The sequence below is a fragment of the Seriola aureovittata genome, chromosome 13, assembly GCF_021018895.1.
Source record: "Seriola aureovittata isolate HTS-2021-v1 ecotype China chromosome 13, ASM2101889v1, whole genome shotgun sequence".
Taxonomy (NCBI): Eukaryota; Metazoa; Chordata; class Actinopteri; order Carangiformes; family Carangidae; genus Seriola; species Seriola aureovittata.
In genome coordinates this window covers 10,014,421-10,037,544 of record NC_079376.1, presented here as the reverse complement: position 1 = coordinate 10,037,544, position 23,124 = coordinate 10,014,421, and the positions used below count along the sequence as shown (strand labels likewise).

The window sequence follows — 23,124 nt, the reverse complement described above, 5'->3', positions numbered from 1 at the left end:
GGTGCCACTTACATCCCCTGTATACATAAACAGAAAACGCACCTAATCAGTTACTCTTTTTTTTTTTGGCATAAAAAATAAACAAAAAAGCCCACAGTCATTTTAGTCATACAGTCCAACATTAGGTTTTTCCATCCTTACAGAAAGGTTGGAGTAGCTGACTGTAGCTAACTTATCTTGCTCCAGCCAGTTGGGGTGTAAATCCTTCACTGATAGCAATTTTAAGGCAGTTAAAATTGGATACCCCTTGACATGTCACCAGGGATTTAAGACTGACCCTGTCTCAGTCAGTCTGTCTCTTTCCGCAGGTTACACTGACACACGAACACACACACACAAGACAAACTGGCCAGTAGCATCACAGCCTTGAATTGTAAAAGAATGAGCAGCCCCACTGAGACAATCTGAGATTAAATGTGCAATTACTAAACAAAGAGTGGGCAACACTACATAAATACTTATAAATAAATAATAATTTAAATAAACTCCTTGCCACAACAAAGGTGCCCCAATTACAACTAATTTTGAAAATTGACTGATGATTTGAATAATTTATCGAGCAATCGTACGATCAACACATCCTTAAAGACTAAACAAATGAATGAGCAATTCTTTTAAAATCACAAGATTCCTCAATAATGAAAACAATCATTAGTTACAGGCCTAACCTAAGGAACAGCATTCAGAGCTGGTATGGAAAATGTGGTGTCTTGCTGAAAGACACATAAGCATGGGGCCTCTTGCCAACACATGGGTTCGATATGCTCACAAATAGATGCACTGCAAAAAGACAACACCCAAATCACAATGCCCGTCTATAGTCTCCAGGGTGCCCTTGGCTGTTGTTGACATGTAATGATGTGAAAAATACCATTCTTTGCTACCATGTACTGTTCTGTGTATTCTATTGAACTTAATAGCAGACACAAAAATCATCCATTTCAAGTTTACGAAAACACATAAAAAAAAAACTGAGAAATAATAAAAAATATGAATAGTGGAGGACTCAAAGGTAAGACAAAGTTGACTCCCCAATTTTCTCGGCATTTGGGATTCAAACCAGCAACTTTCCACTCAAGACTAATCTCAAATTTATCCATATTTTGTCAGATATTCTCTTACAATCATGATTTAAAAATTTCAAGCAAGGTATGTCAGATTATTTATGCATTTCAATTACGCTACACACATTACAACAGATGAAAATCAAGCAAGACTCATTTTCACATCAAAGGAGAGATGACTCATTGTAAACTGTTCAGAGAAGCACTGTCCGTTCATAGAACAGTGTGGTTAATCTGTGACTTTTATGTGTTCATACCCGAGAGTGTAAACATAGAGGCTCAGTGTGCAGCAGTGTAACTACTGGAAGGCAACCTTGAATTTGAATCCTCAACAGAGAAAGCTCTACTGGTCTTTGTGCTGTGCTGATATACTTTAAATTCCTCCAAGTCACAATTAAGTAACTTTGAACCTTTTGTGATACGATCAGATAATGCCAAAGCAGAATTTAATACACATTAAAATAGTAGGATTAAGGAGTGTCATTGATCTTCATAAGCAGTTCTGCTGGCACTGAAATTAATAGGCTCTAGCTAGTCTCTTCATGAATAATATGCATGGCTAATTCAATTAGCAAGCAATATCTCAGCTAATGTTAAAATATAGGAAAAAAAACAAAATTATTTAAACCTCAATTTCTGGTGAAACAATTATTCAATTTCAGCGCAAATCTAATCTATTTAAAAAGGATTGACCTAAAGCAGCAAATTGATTTAGTGTGTCATTCTATTGGCAGAGGAAATGTAAACATGCTCATCAGTGTGAACATTAACAGGAGAATTAAGGGAGACGTGCTGAATGTTATATTGGGTCAAAACAGTATAGCATATACGAAGAGAAGAAGAAGAAGAAGAGAAGAGAAGAAGAAGAGAAGAGAAGAGAAGAGAAGAGAAGAGAAGAGAAGATTCATTTGTTCTCTGACCTGAGAGGCAGATGAAGGTCATGTAGTCTCCCTGACCACCAGTGGCCAGGAAGGGGATCTTCTTCTTGGTCCTCCGCTTCACCTGCACAGCAGCAAGCATCTTCTCGTCATGGGGTATGAACACCTCCTTGTTGATGGCCAGCTTGGCACTCATCTCTGAAGTACGCAGGAGTGAACAGGTGGCAAACAGTAAAAGTGGAGAGGACGAGATCCACTCTTCACTGAAGAGGAAAAGAGGAAAAACAGCAAATGAAATTAAGCAGAAGTGATGGACCAGGTTAACTAGTCACAGTACACAAAAGTCACAGTACACAATAGTCCCACTTTCCAAAAGTCTCCTAAATTACAAAAAAAAGAAACTTTCTCACTTGCTTCAACTGTTATCTGGCCATCCAGTTAGTTTATTTGTCCATGTTCTGAGATATACAACTCTTTCATCCCATGAAGAAGTCCCTATTAAAACTGTGTTTTGTGGATTATCTAGAAATAACAGGACAGTGATTCTGGAAAGATATGTACCGTTGAATTTTTAAACATAATATTTAAATGGTGTGAGCTGCACAAACAAAATCTTCACTGACATCATCAGAGATAGATAACTCAAAACATAACCAAACAACTCTGAATGGACCACCGAATCTGTCCCACATTTAAATGGATGATTTACTGGCCCATGTGCCATCCCTCCACCAAGTTCAGTGCATATCGGTCGAGTACTTTTTGTGTAATATTACCTCCATGGCAGAGTAATAAAACCAAAACTATCTGCATGCACCCTTTTTGCCTGTGACCTCTCATTATAAAGCCATACTTGTGACTCCTAGTCAAAGATTTGTGAGCAGTTAAAGGCCTGATGATTCAACTATACCATATCAGGATTTCTTTCTTTCTTGTTTCATATTTCAATTATAATTTCATGACTGCTTAAGATTCATCTTGTGACCCTTAAGGGCCACTCGGCCCCGAGGGAAGCAACCACTGGAGGTAAGTGAGAAAGTCTGCAATTCAGATCAATCTTTGTGTATCGATAAAGACATGCTAAAATGTGTGCAGACATGAGCAGAAGAAATCATTCTGTTAACATTATAAAGCTGACCTCTTTTGTGTTTTCACAGCCTTAGTCAAATCACTCCAAAGGCGCGCGCACACACACACACACACACACACACACACAGCCAATCTAGATTGGTACACTTTCTATTGCTCAGAGTGTATAGCACATTAAAATAATGACAAAGGGAGTAAAGGGTTCCAAAATGGAGAAAGGTTGCATCTCTCTGTATTGCAGCCAGTCTCCATGTTCGATCTCTCTAAATGCTTTGCCAATGTTCTGCTTGGAGGCACTGCCACTTGCAGAAATGAATTGAATTCAGCTGACACTGTTAAGAGTACTGGTAAGTCTCACTGATACGAAACAGCAATCATGTTTCTATTATTACAACCAACATCTATTGGTGAATTTATTTCTTGGTGACTGGGAATGTACTGTGAGACACACAGCTGTATGTCTGTTGGTGTCAGGGAAAACTGTCCTTAGTTGGCACAACTGTGCCTAAGTACAGGATACAGTCATGAAGAAGTGGGAACTATGGAGCTTAATCATTTTTTCAGCCGCACACATTTACTTGAGAAGCACAAGCACTCCTAACCACATACCACACAGGCCACCCTGATGAGCCAATCTGTCTGTCTCAACCAGTGGATGAATTACTGTACTACGAGGCAAAGCAAGCCAGACTGCAAAACAATGCCTTCATCAAACAGGCTAGCTAATAAACAACAGACCAGTAACACTAAGCTGTTTTCTAAATGAGTGCTCAGCTGCTGAGGTGAAACAAATAGAGTCAAAGTTTCATTGACTGATTATGATAAAAGCAAAACCTGCAGGAGCACAAAGTTTACATGAGGAGTTAGAAGTGCACAAGCCAACTTCTCCACCCCCAAACTCAGTGGCTGAATGGCTGCCATTGTTGACTTGTGGTCATTGTTAAAGTAGGATTACGTCAAGCCAGAAGGAACACATCAACAGCAGGGGAACATAAAACCTTTGGACACAATACCACTGCAGCAACATAATGCAATCTAATAAGTAGCCCCGCAGTAAGTAGCACTTTCATGAGACTACTATTGTTCATTTTTTTGTTGAATGTCTGAGCTGAGCTCTATGTTAATTTCTACGATAAAATTTAGTGGTGGTCTCATACTGAATGGCATTACAGGCAAAGATAATGTGTGTAATACAGAAGGCTGACAAAGTGAGCTGAATCACTGCCTCTCTGACACAGTCACCTGTAAAAATTCAATATCACGTTTCATAAAGGTAGAATGTACTGTTATAACCATGATGACGGTGGTTCATTGCACTTGCCAATGGTACACTCCTGTGGGTCACATCCAAGGGTTTGGACAACCAGCCTATATAGTCATTTATGTTGGAGGAATTGTTACAAACGAATGGCTCACTGCATTAGGTTAAAAGTGTAATGTGGAAATTTTACTTATAAAAATGACAAAGCATGCATCACTAGGCACTCACAATGAAACTCCAATTGAATTTTTTCATATAAACACATTTTCCTTATAAAAAAAGACTACTATGATGAATTATAAGGACTATTATAAGTAGTAGTAATTGTAGTTACACTAGTTCTACAATTACAAACCTTTTGTTTTGTGCACTTGTTTCTGTACGAGACTGTTTACAGCATTATTGCATATGCTCCCTTTCTATCAATCTCCCATCTTCTCTGCTATTTCAGCAATGCAAGACTTCTCAGTAAACAAAAACCCAGGCCAAGGTTTTGTGGAGAGTAATTAGAAATGCTAATAAATGTCTTTCTTCGGAATTCAAAAGATGTCCAACATCTCAACACTTCAGCTAGGAAAATACCTAAACTTTCCAATAAAAATATGACACCATTGATCACAAGCACAAAGTTGTTTTACACGCTGTCAAAAGCAGGAAAGCTATTCCGATTGCAGCCTTTTAATTGAGCCAGACACCATGTAAAAGCTGTGCAAAACTCTGCTTCGAGCTTTGTGTCAAAGACATACTGAACTCTGATAAAGACTGGAAAACCTGTACTGTGCCAGTCCAACCTCAAAGAGCACAAACAGTCCAGCACTCAAAAAACTTGGACACAATGTCTTCTGAATTTAACAACCTTTGTGAATATTCTGAGGTCAGCTCTGAATGAATCCAGCATTTACATGTTCACCAAGGGTGGTAGTTCAAATCATTGTGTGTATCAGAGCTTCCAAACCATCTACACAATTTAAGGACAACAGGGTTAATATAGTTATTAATTTTCCTTGTTGAGTGGCAAAACAATTGTAAAAAGAGATTCTGAATCATATTATGCATTGACCAACCTACACATACATACTACTGTACACATCTGTATTCATACTCATTTAACTGCCCCAGATGAGGTCAACCCTTCCCCTCGCAATCTATCCTTTTATATCTTCACCTCTTCTCACTTAACTGGATCGTACGATGAAGAAAACAAAAACCAGACAATCTAAATTTACTATAGAAAAGTAATTTGTCTTGTTGCTCTCTAGCAGCAAATCAGACCGGTGGAGTTCCTTTCTGTGGAAGCCCTAATCTGCAGCATCTCCCTCTTTCTGCCATCCTCCAGCTGAGATGGAAAGCTGCCCACATCTCCCTGCAGGCTGTCACCAGGCAAAGGGGAGTGCATATCCCCCCTCAGGTGGCCCACTGAAGCATGACGGGAAGGAGGGATAAGGGGATGGAGGGAGGGATGGGGGATGCTAGAAGAAAACAAGGAGGAAGAGGAGGAGGAGGCAGACAGGAGCTTCCAGGACAGGGAAATGTAGCCAGCTACTATGCGTTGCTTATGGTTTGACTTTGAGCAGTCTTCTGCAATGCTCACGGTGCAGGGCTGAGCTGTAGTATTCGTGGGAGCCATGGATCTGCTGTGGAAGTGAAAACGACGTACATATATTTTATAGCTGCTTATCACCCCATTTCCAAGGAGAGCCCCTTTAAAAAAAACACTTCATTAACTGTGGCTGTGTATTGTCAAGCCACGCCAAAGAAGTACCACTGTTGCTGCTCGTTCCCTTGTTTCCATCTTGCCCAGTGCGTTCGCATGAAATCTGTTCAGGAAATGCTCACAGCTCTCCTGGGACCTCATTGGAGTGGGGTCTTTGACTTAGCTGCACAGCCACTTCTTAACACAGTCATGCTTTCCAGCCTGTGCTCACAGGTCCATGAGAACCTGCCACAGCAACAGAAGCAGCAGAGGCAGAGGAAATGGGCCCTAGGTGGAGGATACGGGTTGTAATCACACTGAATTGAAGGTGTGTCTTTCATTCCCTTTGGAGAGGTGTAAAAACCAACAGTTGGCACAAGCTAAAAATTCCATCAAGAAGGAATGATCAAGTATATTTACTCTGCTGCTCAAGTAACTGAAATGCTGGCAGCTGTTGTGGTAATTATCTATAAAGGGAGCCATTAGAAATCAATCACCTAAATATGAAAATATGTGTAGTAAGGCAGACTGACAGTCAACTGAAACTAGTGAGAGAGTGACATGCTGGTTTTGTATGCGTGTGTGTGCGCTTGTCCTATCTTTGTGAGGACCAATTATATCTGTACCATGAGAGTGAGAGCACTTTTGGAGAGTGAGGACATTCTCACCATTTCAAAGGACTGTTTGAGGATTAAGGTTTGGTTTGAGGGTTGGGGTTAGAACCAAGTTTAGGTTAACGTAAGGTAAGGGCAGGGGTTAAACACACAAACATTTATGTGTGCACATGCACCAGAAAAATGTGATAAGCATGGGAAAAGACATTTTTTTGCTTTTTCTTTAGAATGCCCACCACTGAATGGGAATTATACCTTATCCTCAACTTAGTGTATCTAAGATTTATCTTTTTAGACAGCTTCAACCTAACCTTTGCATATCTACAGTCCTCTGATAAAACTGGATATGGGAAAGCTCCTAAATCCCTTTTGAGTACATAGCCAGAATTGCAAAACCCAGCACAAGTAAGAGCAGTACTGCCTTTGACTAATGCTGAGAAAATTTAAAAAAAAAAAAAAAAAAAGAAAGATAGGAGTGTTTTCAGGACATTGCTATTTTTCAAAAAAGAACGTTAAGAACAGTCTTTCCCTAATATTTTAAAAAGAACATTCTTAACATTTACAGTACAGAGTATTTCTAGAGACCAATGTGCAGGATTTGAGAGACAGAGACAATGGTATTCTTAAAAAAACATTCAGTAAACATATACCGTAAGTGCACTGCTCTGGTGTGTTAACAAGCATTTTTGCTTGTGGGTAAGACAGCAACAAGGAAACAAATTACAGTCCATCTACCAGCAGCAGACAACAGGCGTGAAAGTAATGTTAGAGATATCACTTGCAGTTAAGGGTATAGACAAAATCTTAGCTAAATCATATAATGATAATAGATTATATGATTTACAAAACTGCACTGCAAAATTTAGAGCATAATGATAAGATAACCAACTCGAAATGATAATATAATCCTCCTCTTGAAGCCATTTATTCTCTGTATCTATTCCACCCACTCACATTTTACTGACTTTGGTGACTTTCAAAGGCAAAATTTCATTCCAAACTGCACTCTGAAAGATGTATGAAAGAAATAAAACACTTCATCTCATCTGCTGCCTTTCATGCACGTCTTTCATGTTGACTCATGACTCTGTACACAGCCTTGATTTTACAGAAAAACCTCCCACAGTGCACACATCTTCATGGATTACATCTTTAGAGAGTGATGTCATCCAACAGTGACACTTTGAGCGAGTGGTCTCCAAGATCGCCACATGCACAGCTGGTGAATGTTACCTCTCTTAAAATAATTAAGAGATTACACCGTCTACCCTGCTGTTTTTGTGCTGTCAATGTAGCCTGTGATGCATTAAAATCTAATCCTACGTTAGTTCAGCAGCAAGCTACAAATAAGAGATAAAACTCTGTCTTGACATGCGCAGTAAAAATGTTTACGTCACAGGCCACTGAAAAGTATCATGTTTGTTGATAAGATGCCAGTAACACCAAGAATTATTATGTCGTACAAATACACAGTCCAGTTCATGCTGAGGAAAAACTCTCTCTGGTATTTCAAAAGACCAGTCAGAGAAAGAGAGCCCCTACTTTAAACAGTATTTCTACAATGTACCACTCCAATACTGCACTTGGGGGAATCAAACAGCTCTCTCTCTCACTGATCACTGTACTTTATAGCTGTATTGTGAAACATTGAGTTAGGGGCTTTTGCTCTGAAATAACCTTGCAGAAAGTGCACAACAGAACAACAGATGAAATTTTCATCTACAAAGTCAAAAACAAGCACAAGGGTAGGACAGCTTATTCAAGCTGAGTAAGTTTTGAGATCTAGGATCAAATCCCTCAATCAGAACCAACTCAATATGCATGCCAGTCAGCAAAGCTCATTAACACAGTTTTTCTGCCAACTCAGACATCCAAGAATCTTCAAATATGCTTGATTTAGTCAAATCTGTTATGTCATTGCACTACAATATATAAAGTGAGGGGTATTAAAACAAGTAAACTGGGCCAAAGGAGTGAAAACTACGATATTAAACAATATCATCAGGCTTTACAGTACAAGTTATCACAAACTTTCCCAACAGAAATGACAACCAGTGCTACAGCTCAACCACAGTTCACATTCAGTAACTAGCACTCTGTTTGCTTTGACACTCAGACGCAGCAGGTTCCGAGCTGTTCTCTCCTCATGCTTCTTCATTTTCAGCACACTCAGGTGAAAAACAGTCTTTTTTTATTGTTTGTTTTGTGTTTGAAAGAGCAGGGTATCTAGATTACACACATCCAAATCTAAACTGTACACTGTGTGCATGACAGTGCTGGTGAGACATGAAATTACAAGAAAGGTTGTCTAATTGAGCAGTACATAGATTCTAGGTTACAGATGAAAGGTGTGTGCTCAGCATAAGGATCATGAAGGGGAAAACTTAAAACCTATGTTAGTATCCATAATTGACTATTCTGAATGATGTTAACACTGTAATTTGTAGGGCCCTTTATTCTTGGGGGAGTCTTACAGCATTTTGTGTGAATGCTCTCAGAGAGGGGAGCACTATTGAGGAGGAGCAAGAGAGAGAGCAGGATCAAAACCATTTTTTGCCAAGAGGTGCTTCCTATAATTTAATTGTTCATTGCTCATCCTTCCTCTTTGTGTAATTTGTGTTTTTTTAATGTGGGCCATTCCTTTCTTTACAATATGTATGGCAACCAACGTACATTATATAGTGTGGAACAAAAGGTAAACAACAATGTACACAAGAATAGATACCTTTGCCCCATTATGTTATGAAATAATGGAAACAACTTATCACAAAAAAGAATAGCGCTCCATCAAAGCAGCAGGTTGAATACAACCTTACACTGTTCCCTCAAAAAAGCAAGGATATGTAGGCATCCATCCATTTTCCTGGGTGACTCAGCTACTAGTGAATGTTATAGAGTGCCAGGGAGGCATGGGCTAACATCTAATCAATGAATGACATGCAAGGCCCCCAAATGAGCTCATTATTTATAGTTCAGCACCTTATGGCAATAAAACATTTGGGAAGGACTGAACAGTGGTTGGCAAACAGTAGAAAAGCAAACGTAGAGCACTTACCAACAGATGTCTTGAACACTTCTGCAGGTATCATTACCACAGTGACTCAATAATAGGCTGGGCAATGGCTTGCGGCAGTAACAATACAAAAGTGTATGTACAATTAGGCTGCATAAGAATAATCTCAAAGCAACAGCACTGTGTCAGTGTACATAGCCAAAGTTATAGATTTGGATGATATACTATATAAAAATCAGCAAATACTCTTGGGTAAGCAGACAAAAACATAACCAGCCTTGTGCCTAACTACAACTTCTCCATTATTAATGTATTGCAAAACAGAGGAGTTGTTTATGATCCAAGCAAAGCACACATCATTTCTGTGATGCAAGAGTGGTGACCACAGCCTCAATGGTTCCTTGGGGACTCTAAATCTTAGTGTCATTTTGTCAGAAACACTGACAGGCAGCTTTTTCTTCCTCTTTTTACTATACAATCCACTAAAAAAACAAGGCTCTTTATGTCTGCCTTCAAGGATATCTGTCCTCTCTGATGACAGAACAAGCAGAGGTGGTGGACACACAGGGAGGGAGCCAGCTGAACAGTTTACATTGTGCTGTAATTGGACAGTGAAGTATGGGGAAAGGTATAAACTCACCTTTTATGGTGAGCCAGAGCAAATTAAGCCTAACCCTCCTGCATACGAAGAAGCAATATATTATCGCAAGTGGGTTAGATAACAGCACTGGGAGCCACAAGGGCAGGATTAGGAGCCTCACTGATAATCTGAACCAAACAGGCTTCCAGGTCCAAACCTGTCACAGAGATACACCAGTGGAGACAAGTGGTAATTGCTCCTCAGAGACACTCACATTTAAATACAACTAGCTTTTCCTCTCTTTAGACTCGGCAAAGAGCCAGCCCAAGCATTTTTGGATAGATATTTAAATAACATTGAAATAAGGGACTTCACATTTGGTCACTGTGAAAACTCAAGACTTGCATCTTTAATTTCAGTGATGGTCATGTTTTCATAAAATTTCAAATAATACATGCTCTTTCATAGACTTAGACAATATTTTAACTCCTTAGGCTCTTAAAATCCTTTTTCAAAGCCTTTGAACAAATGTCAAAAATGCACCCTCTCAACCCAGCCAAAACAAGTCTGTTTCAGAAAATATTTAGGGGCCCCCAGGTGTTATCTGAGGGCTTTTAACAACTGTTTATTTCAAAACACACAGCAACAAAAACACATTGAAAAACACACAGACCATCTTGCCTGTATGACTGCTAAATGTTGTTACACTCAGAGATGCAACCACCAATGACAGTTCAAATGATTCACTGAACATTTAAGACTTAATGTTAATCAGATATGGATTATTTTTGCTGCAGAAAACACCAGCATAAAGGATGAATGTCTTGAACGCCTCACTCCATATGGTTCATTAGCACTAGCACAAACATCAGATTTCTTACAGGCTCAAAATGTGACCATATTATTTTAAGACATGGAGGGAGGATATTGTTGTCTTGTAATTTAATATTGTGATCATGTAAAAGAAATGCCTCATGCTGCCTAAACTGATGATTAAGAAGTGAAACCTAAAATCATTATACACCCAAATTCTCTTGAAATTCCCTGAAATATTTGCACTTCCAAGTTTTATTGGACGGGGGGGGGGGGGGGGGGGGGGGGGGTGTTCCGATCAAATAGCCTATTGGGCGAGTTAAGACATGACACAAGGATGTATGCCGAGTTCTTTGCTACACACTATCGCAACAGCCTCACTATAGAGACAGCTCCAAAAACAAGGACACGCGGTTCAACGCCTTAAAATAAAACAAGAAAAATTGACTTATTCTGTACAGCAAATGAATACTTACTATAATTATTCCAATTTAGTGAAAACAAAGGTAAGACCGCTTCATCACCAGGTTTGCTCCCTAAAAACTTAAAGAAATATTTATCAAACAACGCTTAGTTCATAAAATCTGGAAAAAAGCGTCACATTAAATTAAATTAAGTATTTCCTGCTGTGGAGTGCAACACCAGCACGTGCACTAACTGTTAATGAGATGTGCGCACGCACACTTGTTCCGATTCCACTGCAAAGTGGCTGAAAAGCAGTTGACGTAATTTAAACACAAACAACTCTCCCTGCGTCGGTGCAAAACGTTAATTAAACTTTTTCCATGCGGAAAACTACAACTATGCGCATTACATTTTCTAAAACAAAAGTATGCTACAGCTTGGCGTTAACGTTACTCACCAATGTGTTTCAACGATGCTCTCCACGTGTGGACCACAAATCCCTGGGTTGATTTCTCCAGCTTCTGTCACAGTTCACCCACTTCTTTCGGGAGCCTCTTCCTTACTGTTAGCTGTCTGCTCAAAGTAAACGGTAGCATTTCGTGTGTAACATCGCGTCGACTACACTTCTCCTACAGTTGTTGGCGTCTGAGCTGCGGAAGGAGAGTTTGTTTTTTTTTCCCTGCTGCTGTTTTCTGTGGAGAGACTGTCTGTCTGTCTGTGGCTGTGCGCGTGTGTGTGGGTGTGTGTGGCTGGAAAACCAGTAGCAGGTTCCCAGACACACAAGCCCGCCCGCCAATCAAGTACAGTGTCACACTACCACGTAGCACGCTTCTTCACATCTGCATGTTTCGGGAGTTTCTTTGAACAGCGAGGAGACGAAGAAAAAAGTATCATGGTTGAACATTACACACTGAAGCCTTAGATAAATGTTTATGGTCCATAGTAAAGTAACGAAACAATCGACAAATCGATGACAAAATGTTAAAATAGACATCTAGTTAAGATTTTAGACTTGAAATTCAAACAATTTTACAACAGTTGTGATTGAAGAGACTCCTTTCTTTATGATGAATGTATAGCCTAATGGTGGCAAAATATTTTATCCTTTTTATTATTTGTCTCTGTCACTCAGCACCTAAATATCTCTGATTATAGTAAGCCTCCCACAATATGGCTTAATTCATTGAGCATTCCCACATTATACAAAAGTAGCATAATTCATTTGAATTACTTGTTTAGCTAAACCTCATAATAGTGTGTTATGAGAATATTACAAGTTATAATTTGGCAAAAATAATACTTTATGGCTTTTATCATCCCATTTCTATGACTCAAACCTAAAATATGTATGATTAGTGGGGTTCCCATGATATGACTGAATGAACAGTAACTAGGTCATTCCCCATGCTCACCATAAGAAAGTTGCTCAGTCTCTCTGAATTACTTGTTTAAACAGGCCTACACTACCTGAACATTTTCCAATAGCTCACTTTCCAATAGATGTGTGGGATGTGTCAATGTTCAACAATGACCTAAACTACCAGCAGCTGTTGACCACCAATCCTTTGTTTCTATAGCCATGCCAGCAGAAATCTGTTGCCTGGGAATTCACACATGGAGAGGCAGTGAAAGAGGCAGTGTGTGTGTGTGTGTGTGCGTGCGATTGTGTCTATTTAATGTTTTGCTTGGCTGATTGTGAATCATCCAAATTCCCTACAGAGCTCTAATTCCTGATAGATTTGGCTTCTTTTATAAGCCCTGTCTTCATTTTGAACAGACTTGGACACCACCGCCTCATGTGAAATGGTTCAAGTTTAATGTGCTTCTGTTTTTTGCCTCTGGGTCTTTGCAGCTGATCAGTAACATGTTGCAGAGGGAAATGATGAGCATTTAAGTCATCATTATTTGTCATGATAGGCAGACGATCAGTTGTACTGTACCAGATGTCCTTGGGTGAGTTGAGAAAGCCACGGTATTAAATAATGCACGATAAAGGATAAACAAATCCACTTGTGGCTGATAAACAGCTGTCTTGTAATCAAATATCAATGTTTTCTAATTTCTCCAGCCTTCAAGATTTCAATGAAAACACTTTGCATTTCTGTGCTACAGCAATCTGCTTAAACACTTTATTGCTCATAAGGTGTCAGTGTAAGCACAGAGGACCAGCTGATGGCAGATGTCATTCAGTTTTTCACAGATGAGTACAATTTGTTTACCATCATACTGACAACAGCTAAAGCTTCCAGACAAATGATTCTCTCTATTCCATGTAGGCAAAAAGACTAAATCGGACTTGGCAGTTGGCACACAGATAATCAAATATGAATGTTCCTGATTTCTCCATCCCTTGAAGCTTCCTCAGGATCATATTACAGTTTGTCTGGATTTGTGATTCCACGGTACAGCAAGCTGCTCAACCATCTGGTAGAGCATGTGGAAGTAGTTCATTTCAAGAATTTAGAATTGAAAATGTTTGCACAGTCTTCTGAGACAATTTTTTTATGCTTACCTTCAGACAATCCAATTTGATTTACACAGGCTGTCCCGTTGAGTGTAAATTTGGATCTGAAGGGGAATGTTTTGCTGCTATGGCTGTGAGACCACTGGGACAGCAACAAGACGGTGCTGGATACAGTGCTAGACTCTGTAGACTGGGATTCTGTAGAAATACTGAGCTGTACCTCTGCGTTCCCCTACATGAATGAACGCTTTCACAGTAATGAGTCACTTTTTCCAGGTGGAGGGGGGAAAAGAGACTGTGGCCAAAGGGAGAGAAAAATCATGCGTACGCACACAAGCAAAGAGGGTTAAAAGGGCATTAGCTGTTTCCTGCCGGTGAGTTTGGGATTTCAGGCAGTTGGGTCTCTCTAGGGAAAAACCGGCTGGTGATTTTGCTCTGATGAAAGAGGCAAAACATTGAACCAAGTCCAGGCTCTGTATGGTACTACCCATCTCGATAACAGTCTGCAGAATGACTTTCAAATATGTTGAAAGCTTGGCACTGCTCATTGCTTGATCCAATTCTGAGGTTGGACTTTGGATGCACGACACACCACAGAGACTGAAACATCCTCCTGGTTTCGCTCGTGTGGCTTGAAGTTTCCGAGATGTGTTGTAGATTGGAATCTTCGGGAAGGGAACAGTGGTGGAAAAGTAACCAATCGCAACTATTCTTCTGGTTTGTTTTACACAGTTTGTTTTACACAGTGCTCCTGTGGGCTCACTTTAACAAAGCAATACTAATTACTGCCCTACTTTACCAAATTTACAGAATGGTTAGAGCAGTTCTGAATTGTTAGTGAGCTACTCATTTAATTTTACATGAGCAATTTTCAGGAGCAGCTGTGCTCCCCTGACCTGAGCACAGTTTATCCACTTAAACTAATCTTCCTACTATTCCCCTATGATTTTCTATTAAGTAGCTTTAAAGTATTTTGCTCATGCTGTTCGCAGATCTTCATCACTCATACATTAAGAATTATAATCAAATCTAAATCAATTTTTTAGGCTCCACTGCATTTATAAAACAGAATGGCACCTGTCACACTTATTGTCAGCTAAATAAATAGACATAGATGCCTCATGCGTCACTTTATACATATTTCCTCATAATTCTATATGAGTTATTTGGCATAATTCAAAACTTTGAAATCTCTCTTTAAAAAGGACTAATGTGGGTTTGAGTAAAGATCATGCACATAATCACGAGCTTGGATCCGCCAAAGAATCTGTGGGGTTGAAAGGTTAATCAGGAACTACTGTCTGAGCTCCACCTGGCACTCCTCCTACCTCGGCTCCACGCCCCCTCCCCCCTCTCTGCACACCCTCTATCCGTCATCCCAAAATCCTGGAGTACATAAACATCCTTCCAGCCCGTGACGTTACTCGCGGAGCTGTGCAGGCTGGCTGGATTAGGGAGAATGAGGTACCTCAGTCCCCGTGGTGAGCAGGGTAAACATGGAGATCTGACGATAGAGGAATGGAACGGTGCGAGGGACCCTTTGCTCCAACCACCAGCTGCCTCTCATCTCCCCACATGGCCAGATGGCTGCCATACACTCACACACTCCCCAATACACTCTCCATCTCCATTTTTTCCTTTCTCTGTCTCTCTGCTGCACTAATCAAACACTGAATTCATGTGGTTTGTTGTTTACCCTGCACAGTGCGAGGCATGAAACACACACATCACACACTGTTCACAGAGCTGCATGAGCGCTCACTAGAGAGAAAAACAGGTCTTATTGTGGTCAAGCTGATATGCATGCATTACTTCAAAAAGTGAGAGTGTGCGTGCACAGTGTGCGAGATGTTGCGTGTTTTCCTTTGAGATTTTATTGCGAGTGTCTCAGTGTTCCAAGTTGAGAATATCAAACAGTACGTGTTTGATTTTCTTTCATCAGGGTTGTTTTTTTGTGGTTCTTGGTAACTTCGTGGAACTCGGCACATTCAGGGAGGTGGACTGCGTGTTTGTATGAGGAGGGGGCATCTCAAACCTCTTGTTGAGGTTTCACTTGTCAAGTGAGGAAATGAGTGTGCGTATGTGTGGGCTCTCCTTGCCGCACTCTTTGTGCAAATTATCGAACCAGGTCACGTGTAACAATCCGCTTTGATAATCTTTAAGTAGTGTGAAATAAGAAAATATTAAGACCGGACCGGTATTGATTTTACCAGCAGGTGCCTGATAGAATATCTCTCACATGTGGCCCTTAACCAATCACATTAGATACTCGAGAACCATTTGTGATAAAGGACTTAGCTGAATAAACTCCTGACCTGTTTTGTTTTAGGGAAATTTGCTGGCATTACTGAATCTTGCACATTTCTCATGTTCAATTAACTTTCTTTGCCCGAGTGCATTTCAGTTTAAGTCCTCTGGTGATCAGCATCAGTTGGAATACACCTGGAGTAATCATGCGCTTTTGTTGCATGCAGAATTGTGTCCAGTGTAGCATGGAAATACAAATGAGCTTTCACAGAGTGTGTTGAGCACGACTCCTTTTTTTTTATGGCTATTACGCACTTTCTAAGGCATATCTGTATCCCTTTCCAGCGAGCCATTCTAGGACAATGGTTGTCAAAAGAATTAATCTGATTGATCCAGAGGATCTGTCAGATCATGGGAATCATCCATATGACCTTCCAGGCACTGCTGGAACAGAAAGACCCTGTCACTTCGTTAAAAATGATCCCAACAACGATTCCTAGAATCGCTCACACTGACATCAGTTTCGTGTGAATTTTGGGATCAGTCATTGGAATATTCCTTTGCCAAAGACAGCCATTTTTATTTGCTTTGAAGCAGCTATTAACCATTCATTATCTGAACATTCGCCAGCCTCCAGTAACGACTTTCATGCTCAGATCAATCATAGCTGCTTTGTTGCTGTAGAAAATATGGCAAAGAGATTTGCTTTGAGTCCCTGTTTTGAATACTGCATTAACAATAAACAATTGTTATTAAATCAATGACACATTTAGTTTTAATACAAAAAAAAAAAATCCATATTTAATTAAATTCAGAGTGCTGCCTTAAGAGGGAAAAAGGAAGGTCTCAAGTGGGAGGTCTCGCTAATGTTGCTATATTCTGTTCGTCTTATCTGGTTGGACAAGTGTTCACTTTTTATCCTGTAGTTCATTGTCTTTTCTTTATCTTGAAGTAAAGAATGTTTCCCTCTTCCATCTCTTTTTCCTCAATTTATAGAACAATGGATAAACACAATAAACCACAAAGCTACTGAAAATCAGCAAACCTGAAGAAATAGAGTCACTGTGCAAGACATGCAAAAGATACTGGAACATGTGTCAGGGGTGGAAATATCTTCATTTTGCATTTTGCTTTTCAGATTGGCACAATATGAAAGCAGTGCTGATGTAGTTTACATTACATCAATACTGTTGATGTTGTAATGGCTCACTTTTTACATCTGGGGTGTTGTGAACAAGAAAATAGTTCATGTAGAAATAGTGAATACATAGTAAACCATGCAACCTCCTACTGTAAGCCTACATCTGTTTCACTACAGAATACAAAGGAAATACAGTGTGGAATGCAAAACACCTCGTGGCTGTGATATGTCTCAGTCAGTCTTCTCTGTTTTCCCTTGCCTGCTATCATGCATCATGCCAACACTGGAGAAACATTTAATCTCACTTTGCCCACAGGCAGCAGCTTAACTCAGGAGTGAAAACAGGATTTTCAGAGGGAGAACCCATCCTGAATCAAAGCTAATACTCTGGAGTGTGCTAAAGTCAGATTTCAGAGCAACTCACTGGGCAAAAGACTCTATAAATGGAGCCACACACCATTAAACACAGCACGGCAGCCAGACAGTCGATTGATAGACGGGTGGCTCTCACACACTTGTGTGTTTGCGTGGTTGCTGTGTGGTATTTCTCTATAGACTAATTTACCTCTGTTATTATAAAAGATTCAGCTCCATGAAAACCTCCTTGGAGTCTTTTGATCTACATTATATTGAAGAAGTCCTTCGATATGACCCCTTAAGTCTCTTAAATACACTATTTTGTAGCTTCATTGATACATACAGTATTGTAAACATTGGGACCTGTACCGCCTGTGTCCATAAATCACTTAACACTTTTTGATTACTTTTTAACAACACACACACGAGTCTTTTCACTGTTTGCCTCGTCTCTGCTGTCCCTGCCTGCTAGTAACCCCCTCACTCTGCACCCAACTATCGTTTGATTGCCAGATAACAGTAAAAAGCAGCTAATTTTAGCCGATCGATGTACAGAGCCCTCTGGGTGACACAAAGAGCCAAGAGTCCAATTTTATTTTGCAAGTTCAATTTGGTCTCTATTGTCACAGGACAAAGTGGTGTCACTCTGAGATATTTTCATGCTCCTAACACCACAGAGATGTACACAGGGGGCACTGAGACTTTGCGATGAACGCTGACATATTTCTTATTATGTCTTGGTTTCTGGGAACAATTTGAAACTGAAGATGAAGGCACCAATGAGGTCCTGAAAGGTGAAGGCCTAAGATGGGCTTTTGGATGTTACTGATCCAAGGGGATCAATTTATAAAGACCTAAATTATTTCAGTGTCTTACACTGAGCCAACTAAATAGAAAATTGCCCCTGGTGTCCCATTTGAGCCTCTGTTTGCACCTTATTTTCTGAAATTGTGCTTTCAATTATCTTTTTTTATTTTTTATTTCAAAGCAGAATTCCCTGTTGACACTTGTCGTGTAATGATTTTGACAAAATATCTCCCAGTATTCTTTTTTTCCTCCTTGTTAGACAAGTCAGCAGACTCATGCTCCCATCATGCCCCAGGCAAAGACAGGTTCTTCCACCACCACAAAAAGAAAAAAACACAAAGGAACCTGACACTTGTCTGTTTGTTCCAAATGTATTCCCTAACAACGCCAACCCTTTCCATTGCATTAAACTCGGCTGAAAAACAAGATTTAGCCAAACAAAACAGTTTTTAGTGAGCGAGGCGATGCAAATGACCCAATTCTGGGCAACAGTGCTTAAAGTCAAAAGGTCCCTGGGGGAAAAGTGGATTAATTTAGAAAAGGCTCCCAAAGCAAATAGCCAGAGAGAAGATTCAACTTGAAATGTTATGTGAGCTGGAATACACAGCATCTGTAGCTTCAACTGTAAGCTCTGAATGACCGTGCAATTCTTGCGTGCTGCAGAAAGTGATGATGCAAACATCTTGGCTCACAACGGGCCCATCTCATCTATTTAAACATCATGTGGCATGACCTCATCAGATGAGAGGACACCCTCCGGATCAGCTCTGAGACTTTAATGACATGTTTATAATTTCTGCGGCAGCATGCGCGATGTCCCGGACTTTCAGGCAAGACTAACAAAGGTGGATGACACAAGGCTTCCAAATACTCATCCAACAGATGAGATGCAGTGGTGTAAAATGTTGCCTATGAATAAAACAATTTCAGGTTTCTACTAAGACAAGAAAGGTAATCTCTTTTATAGCCTAAATCTAGTATATGAGTCAGCAGCAGAAACTTCAAGACAATGACCAATATGTAACCTTCTTCAATTAACCTCAATTAAAATCCCTCTAAGGTATCTGAAAGACCTTGTCCTGTCATATCTGTTAACAGCTACAGTATCGGTCTGACAAATTTCACATGAATTAATTGATGGTAAAAATGAATGTGAACCTGTGGGTTCATAGAACCGTTCTAGGCTTCGAACCAGACAGAGCTTTGACCAGAACATATGTTTTCCTAGAGCCTTTAAACTCACAGTTTAGCAGCTACAGAATGTAATGGATGACATCAAGATAAGAGTCTTGGCACTCTTCAGTGTTTAGCCCAGACCGAGCCTTTTCCATGGAAACATATCTAGACTGAACTGTCCAAGATAATGAGAATAACATATGTCAATCCTTTTTAAGGTGGAATTTTTATGTGAACACAAGAGGTCAAGAACACAGATTCGTAGATGGAAGGGACTGTAAATAATGAATCCTACATTATTAGAACTCTTTTTTATTTATTTATTTGCTGTTTATAGTGAATAACAAGTCTAAGTAATCTGAGCAGCAATTACATGTTTCTCCAGCACAATGAAATTGTGATTCTGTGCAGGGAATTAATGGAGAACACAAGCTGGAAAAACATCAGACTACTTAGCAATTAAAGTTTTTACCATTTATTTTAATCACAAACCAAAATATACAAGGCTCTCATTTATGCTGAAAGCATTCACTTTGAAAAGTTATTGCATTCATTAAAGAAATAAATGTAGAGGCGAAGCAAAACTCAGCAAAAGTCTAAGAGTCTACATCCACGCCAGCTTCGAGCGCTTTGACGGTTTGAACTAAACGCTAACACAAGCATGCAAACATGTTCACAATGTCTATGCTAACATGGTGATGTGAAGAAGGGGTATAATGTAAAGTGCTTGTTAGCACTAAACACAAAGTACAGCTGAGGCTGATGGGAATGTCATTAGTTTTGCAAGTATTTAGTCATGAACCAAAGTATTGGACAAATTTTAATTTTTGACCTGATGATGGAACTTGAAAAAAGGTTAAGGAAGCATCAAAGCCATTAAAATTCATCTTGAGGGGGACATGAATTTCTGTACTAAATGTCATGGCAGTCCAATAGTTGTTGAGACATTTCGCACAAAACCTCTTGGTTGCAATAAAGGAAAAGTCAGGGGTTCACCAAAGCCATTAGGATTATTATCTGGGGACCATGAATGTATGTACAAAATTAGGTACCAATCCTTCAAGCAGAGAGATTTCAGTCGGGACCAAAGTGGTAGACCGACCGACAGACCAGTGTTGCCATCCTTTTAGCCACACTACTAGCATGGCTAAAAACCTGCAAGGTCTCATTACTTTGTGTCATCTTAGCAGCGGGTACTTTAGCCTCCAGCCACCATGAAACGTACCCTGACAATTACCTTTTCAAAGTTTGTGGCAGTAGTTTGAGAAAGAGAATAAAAAGCAACTGATCTAGACAAGGTCAAAACACTGGTCTGAAGGGAAAAGAGCAAGTTTTCATTAAAGGAAATTTCAAGGCTTACCTGAAACCAGCTTATCAGCACATCTGCTGTCAGGGCTGACACGATCTATAGCACTCAGTTCACCGCAGGCGAGAGGAGGTAAAAGTCAGAAACACTTTCCTAGAGAGAGATCTCCATGACATTAACACTGACTTTAACCGGCTGAGAACTTGAGGAGAGAGGAGAACGGAGAACTGCTTCCTTGAAACTGAACTAAGCACTTTGTTTAACCAGGAAGCTGCTGTGTTGAATGGCAACAGGTGCACCTTTGCCCCCTCTGTATTGTGCTGCTTCTTTTATGTTTTTACTTCCTGCAATTTAATTGTTTGTGAGCAACACAATCTATAAATGTCATCCTCAGGTCTCCTCCCACATTTTCTTCAGTCACATCAGGGCCGTCATCCATGCCGTCCTCCCAAGGGATCTGAGGAATTCCACGTCACTGGGTGGAGCCATGGTTGGTGCGTCTTTACTTCCCATACACACTGTCAACACAATAGGCCAGATCCTGCTGGAATATGGGCTATATAGGGAACATCATAAGCTGCAGAGAAAGGCAAGAGAATACGCTTCTGCAAAAAAAAAAAAAAAAAAGACGAAAATCTTCCATGTCTAGACCCCATCTTAAAGTAAGTCTCGATTTGCTGCGTGCTTCAAAAGCTTGCTTGGAAGTTACTGCTGTCAGACACGCCGGTTTAAGTGTTGGATTGGGACCCATCTTCGACAAGAACAGGGTGTTCTTGCAGAGCTCAATTCATTGTTCCCACTGTGATGCTGCACACCTCACATTATCACACAACTGACTAGAAGTTAGATACAAGTGCACAGGCTGCTCAAATGTAGCGTCAACTATTAATGATACAATACTTTAAAGCTGATTATTGATCGAGTCTGTAAAACCAAGTTATTAGATAATATATGAACATCTAATCTCACACTATCTATTGTCCAACCTGTTTAAACTGCCACCTGTACTCCCAGTCATCATCATCTTTAGCATCTTTCTAAAACCTTTTTTTATTTAACCCATACTGCATGTGCTGCCATTCTACATGAAACCACAGTGGACATCAGGGGGTGTGAGCAACTCCCCAGTTATCACAGCCACTAACACCTCCGTATCCCAGCCGCTCAGCAGGTGACAGGAAAAAAATGTGCCATGTCCACTGCAGGGGGATGGGCAAAAGCCTGCAAATAGACAGACTGTCTGCAGGCGTTCTCTGATCTAATCTCCTCCTCAATCTGGCACTTGGTTACTGCTGCGATGCCAGGTAAACATGTCAGATTTGGGCAAAGAAACCTTTGGAAAAGTTTGGAACGCAGTGAGGATACAGGGGAAAGCTGGGGAGTACACATTGTTGTACACTGCCCTCTGATGGGGAAACATAACCAGTGCACATGATGCATCTACAGTGTAAGAGCAGTGTGAATTTGGATATGCATTTTACAGTAGTTAACTAAACAAGATTTTCTGGGACAGCAGTCAAACTCTGCTACCGTCACAAGGGAGTCCAGCTCCGTTCCCACCACAGAGCCAGCCCTCCTCAGCAGTCTATCTAGCTGCGCAGCATTGCTCTTTTTGCTGCCGCCTCCCCAGCACACTACAGCACACAACAGAACACTGGTGACAACAGACTGGTAAAACATCAGCAGCAGTTTCTGGCTGAGCCCTGGGCTGGCTGCCGGGGGGAAATAGTAATACGTTTTTGCAAGCAGTGGAAATATCTAGAAAATAGGGGTGGACAATTAATTGAAATCTAATCAAAATTGTAATATGGCCAAGTGCAATATCTAAAAAAAAAAGCTGCAAAGAAAAAAATCACAGCAGGTGCAATTCTTTTGATAAAAGGTAAAATGTGTCAACATTATTGTGCATTGTTAGTGCCATAAGCATTGTGGTGTTACAGAGATTGTTTGGTACAAGCCCCAACAAAAATCATATCAAAATTTTTTCAGTTTAAATGAAATGCAAAAACAATCATTCCAACTGAAATTGTGACTCACATAGCAATATCTGGCAAAATAATCGCAATATGACTTTTTTGCATATTGTGCAGCCCTACTAGAAAATCATTTTTTTCAAAGGATTTATTAGTTGTATTGAACTGAAATGTAATTGGCTTTTTAGCTCCTTAGAGCGAGATTAAATTAAATTAATTGAATTACTTCTTAACACGCGTTGA

The 23,124-nt window shown here is 40.1% G+C and overlaps 1 protein-coding gene across 3 annotated transcripts in view; it reads right to left on the bottom strand.

Moving 5' to 3' along the window:
• Nucleotides 1-21,241, bottom strand: part of stxbp6 (syntaxin binding protein 6 (amisyn)) — a 68,436-nt gene extending 47,195 nt beyond the window's left edge. Inside the window, exons 1-2 of one of the 3 annotated variants that reach the window (XM_056393482.1) lie at nucleotides 20,963-21,241; nucleotides 1,985-2,205 (exon numbers count right to left, since the gene is read on the bottom strand). In XM_056393482.1, the coding sequence (XP_056249457.1) occupies nucleotides 1,985-2,138 (154 nt within the window). In that variant the 5' untranslated portion in view covers nucleotides 2,139-2,205; nucleotides 20,963-21,241. Of the gene's footprint in view, nucleotides 1-1,984; nucleotides 2,206-11,867; nucleotides 12,193-20,962 lie in introns of those variants that run through there. The other 2 variants (XM_056393483.1, XM_056393481.1) reach the window with 2 other exon arrangements.
• Nucleotides 21,242-23,124: the final 1,883 nt, after the last annotated feature.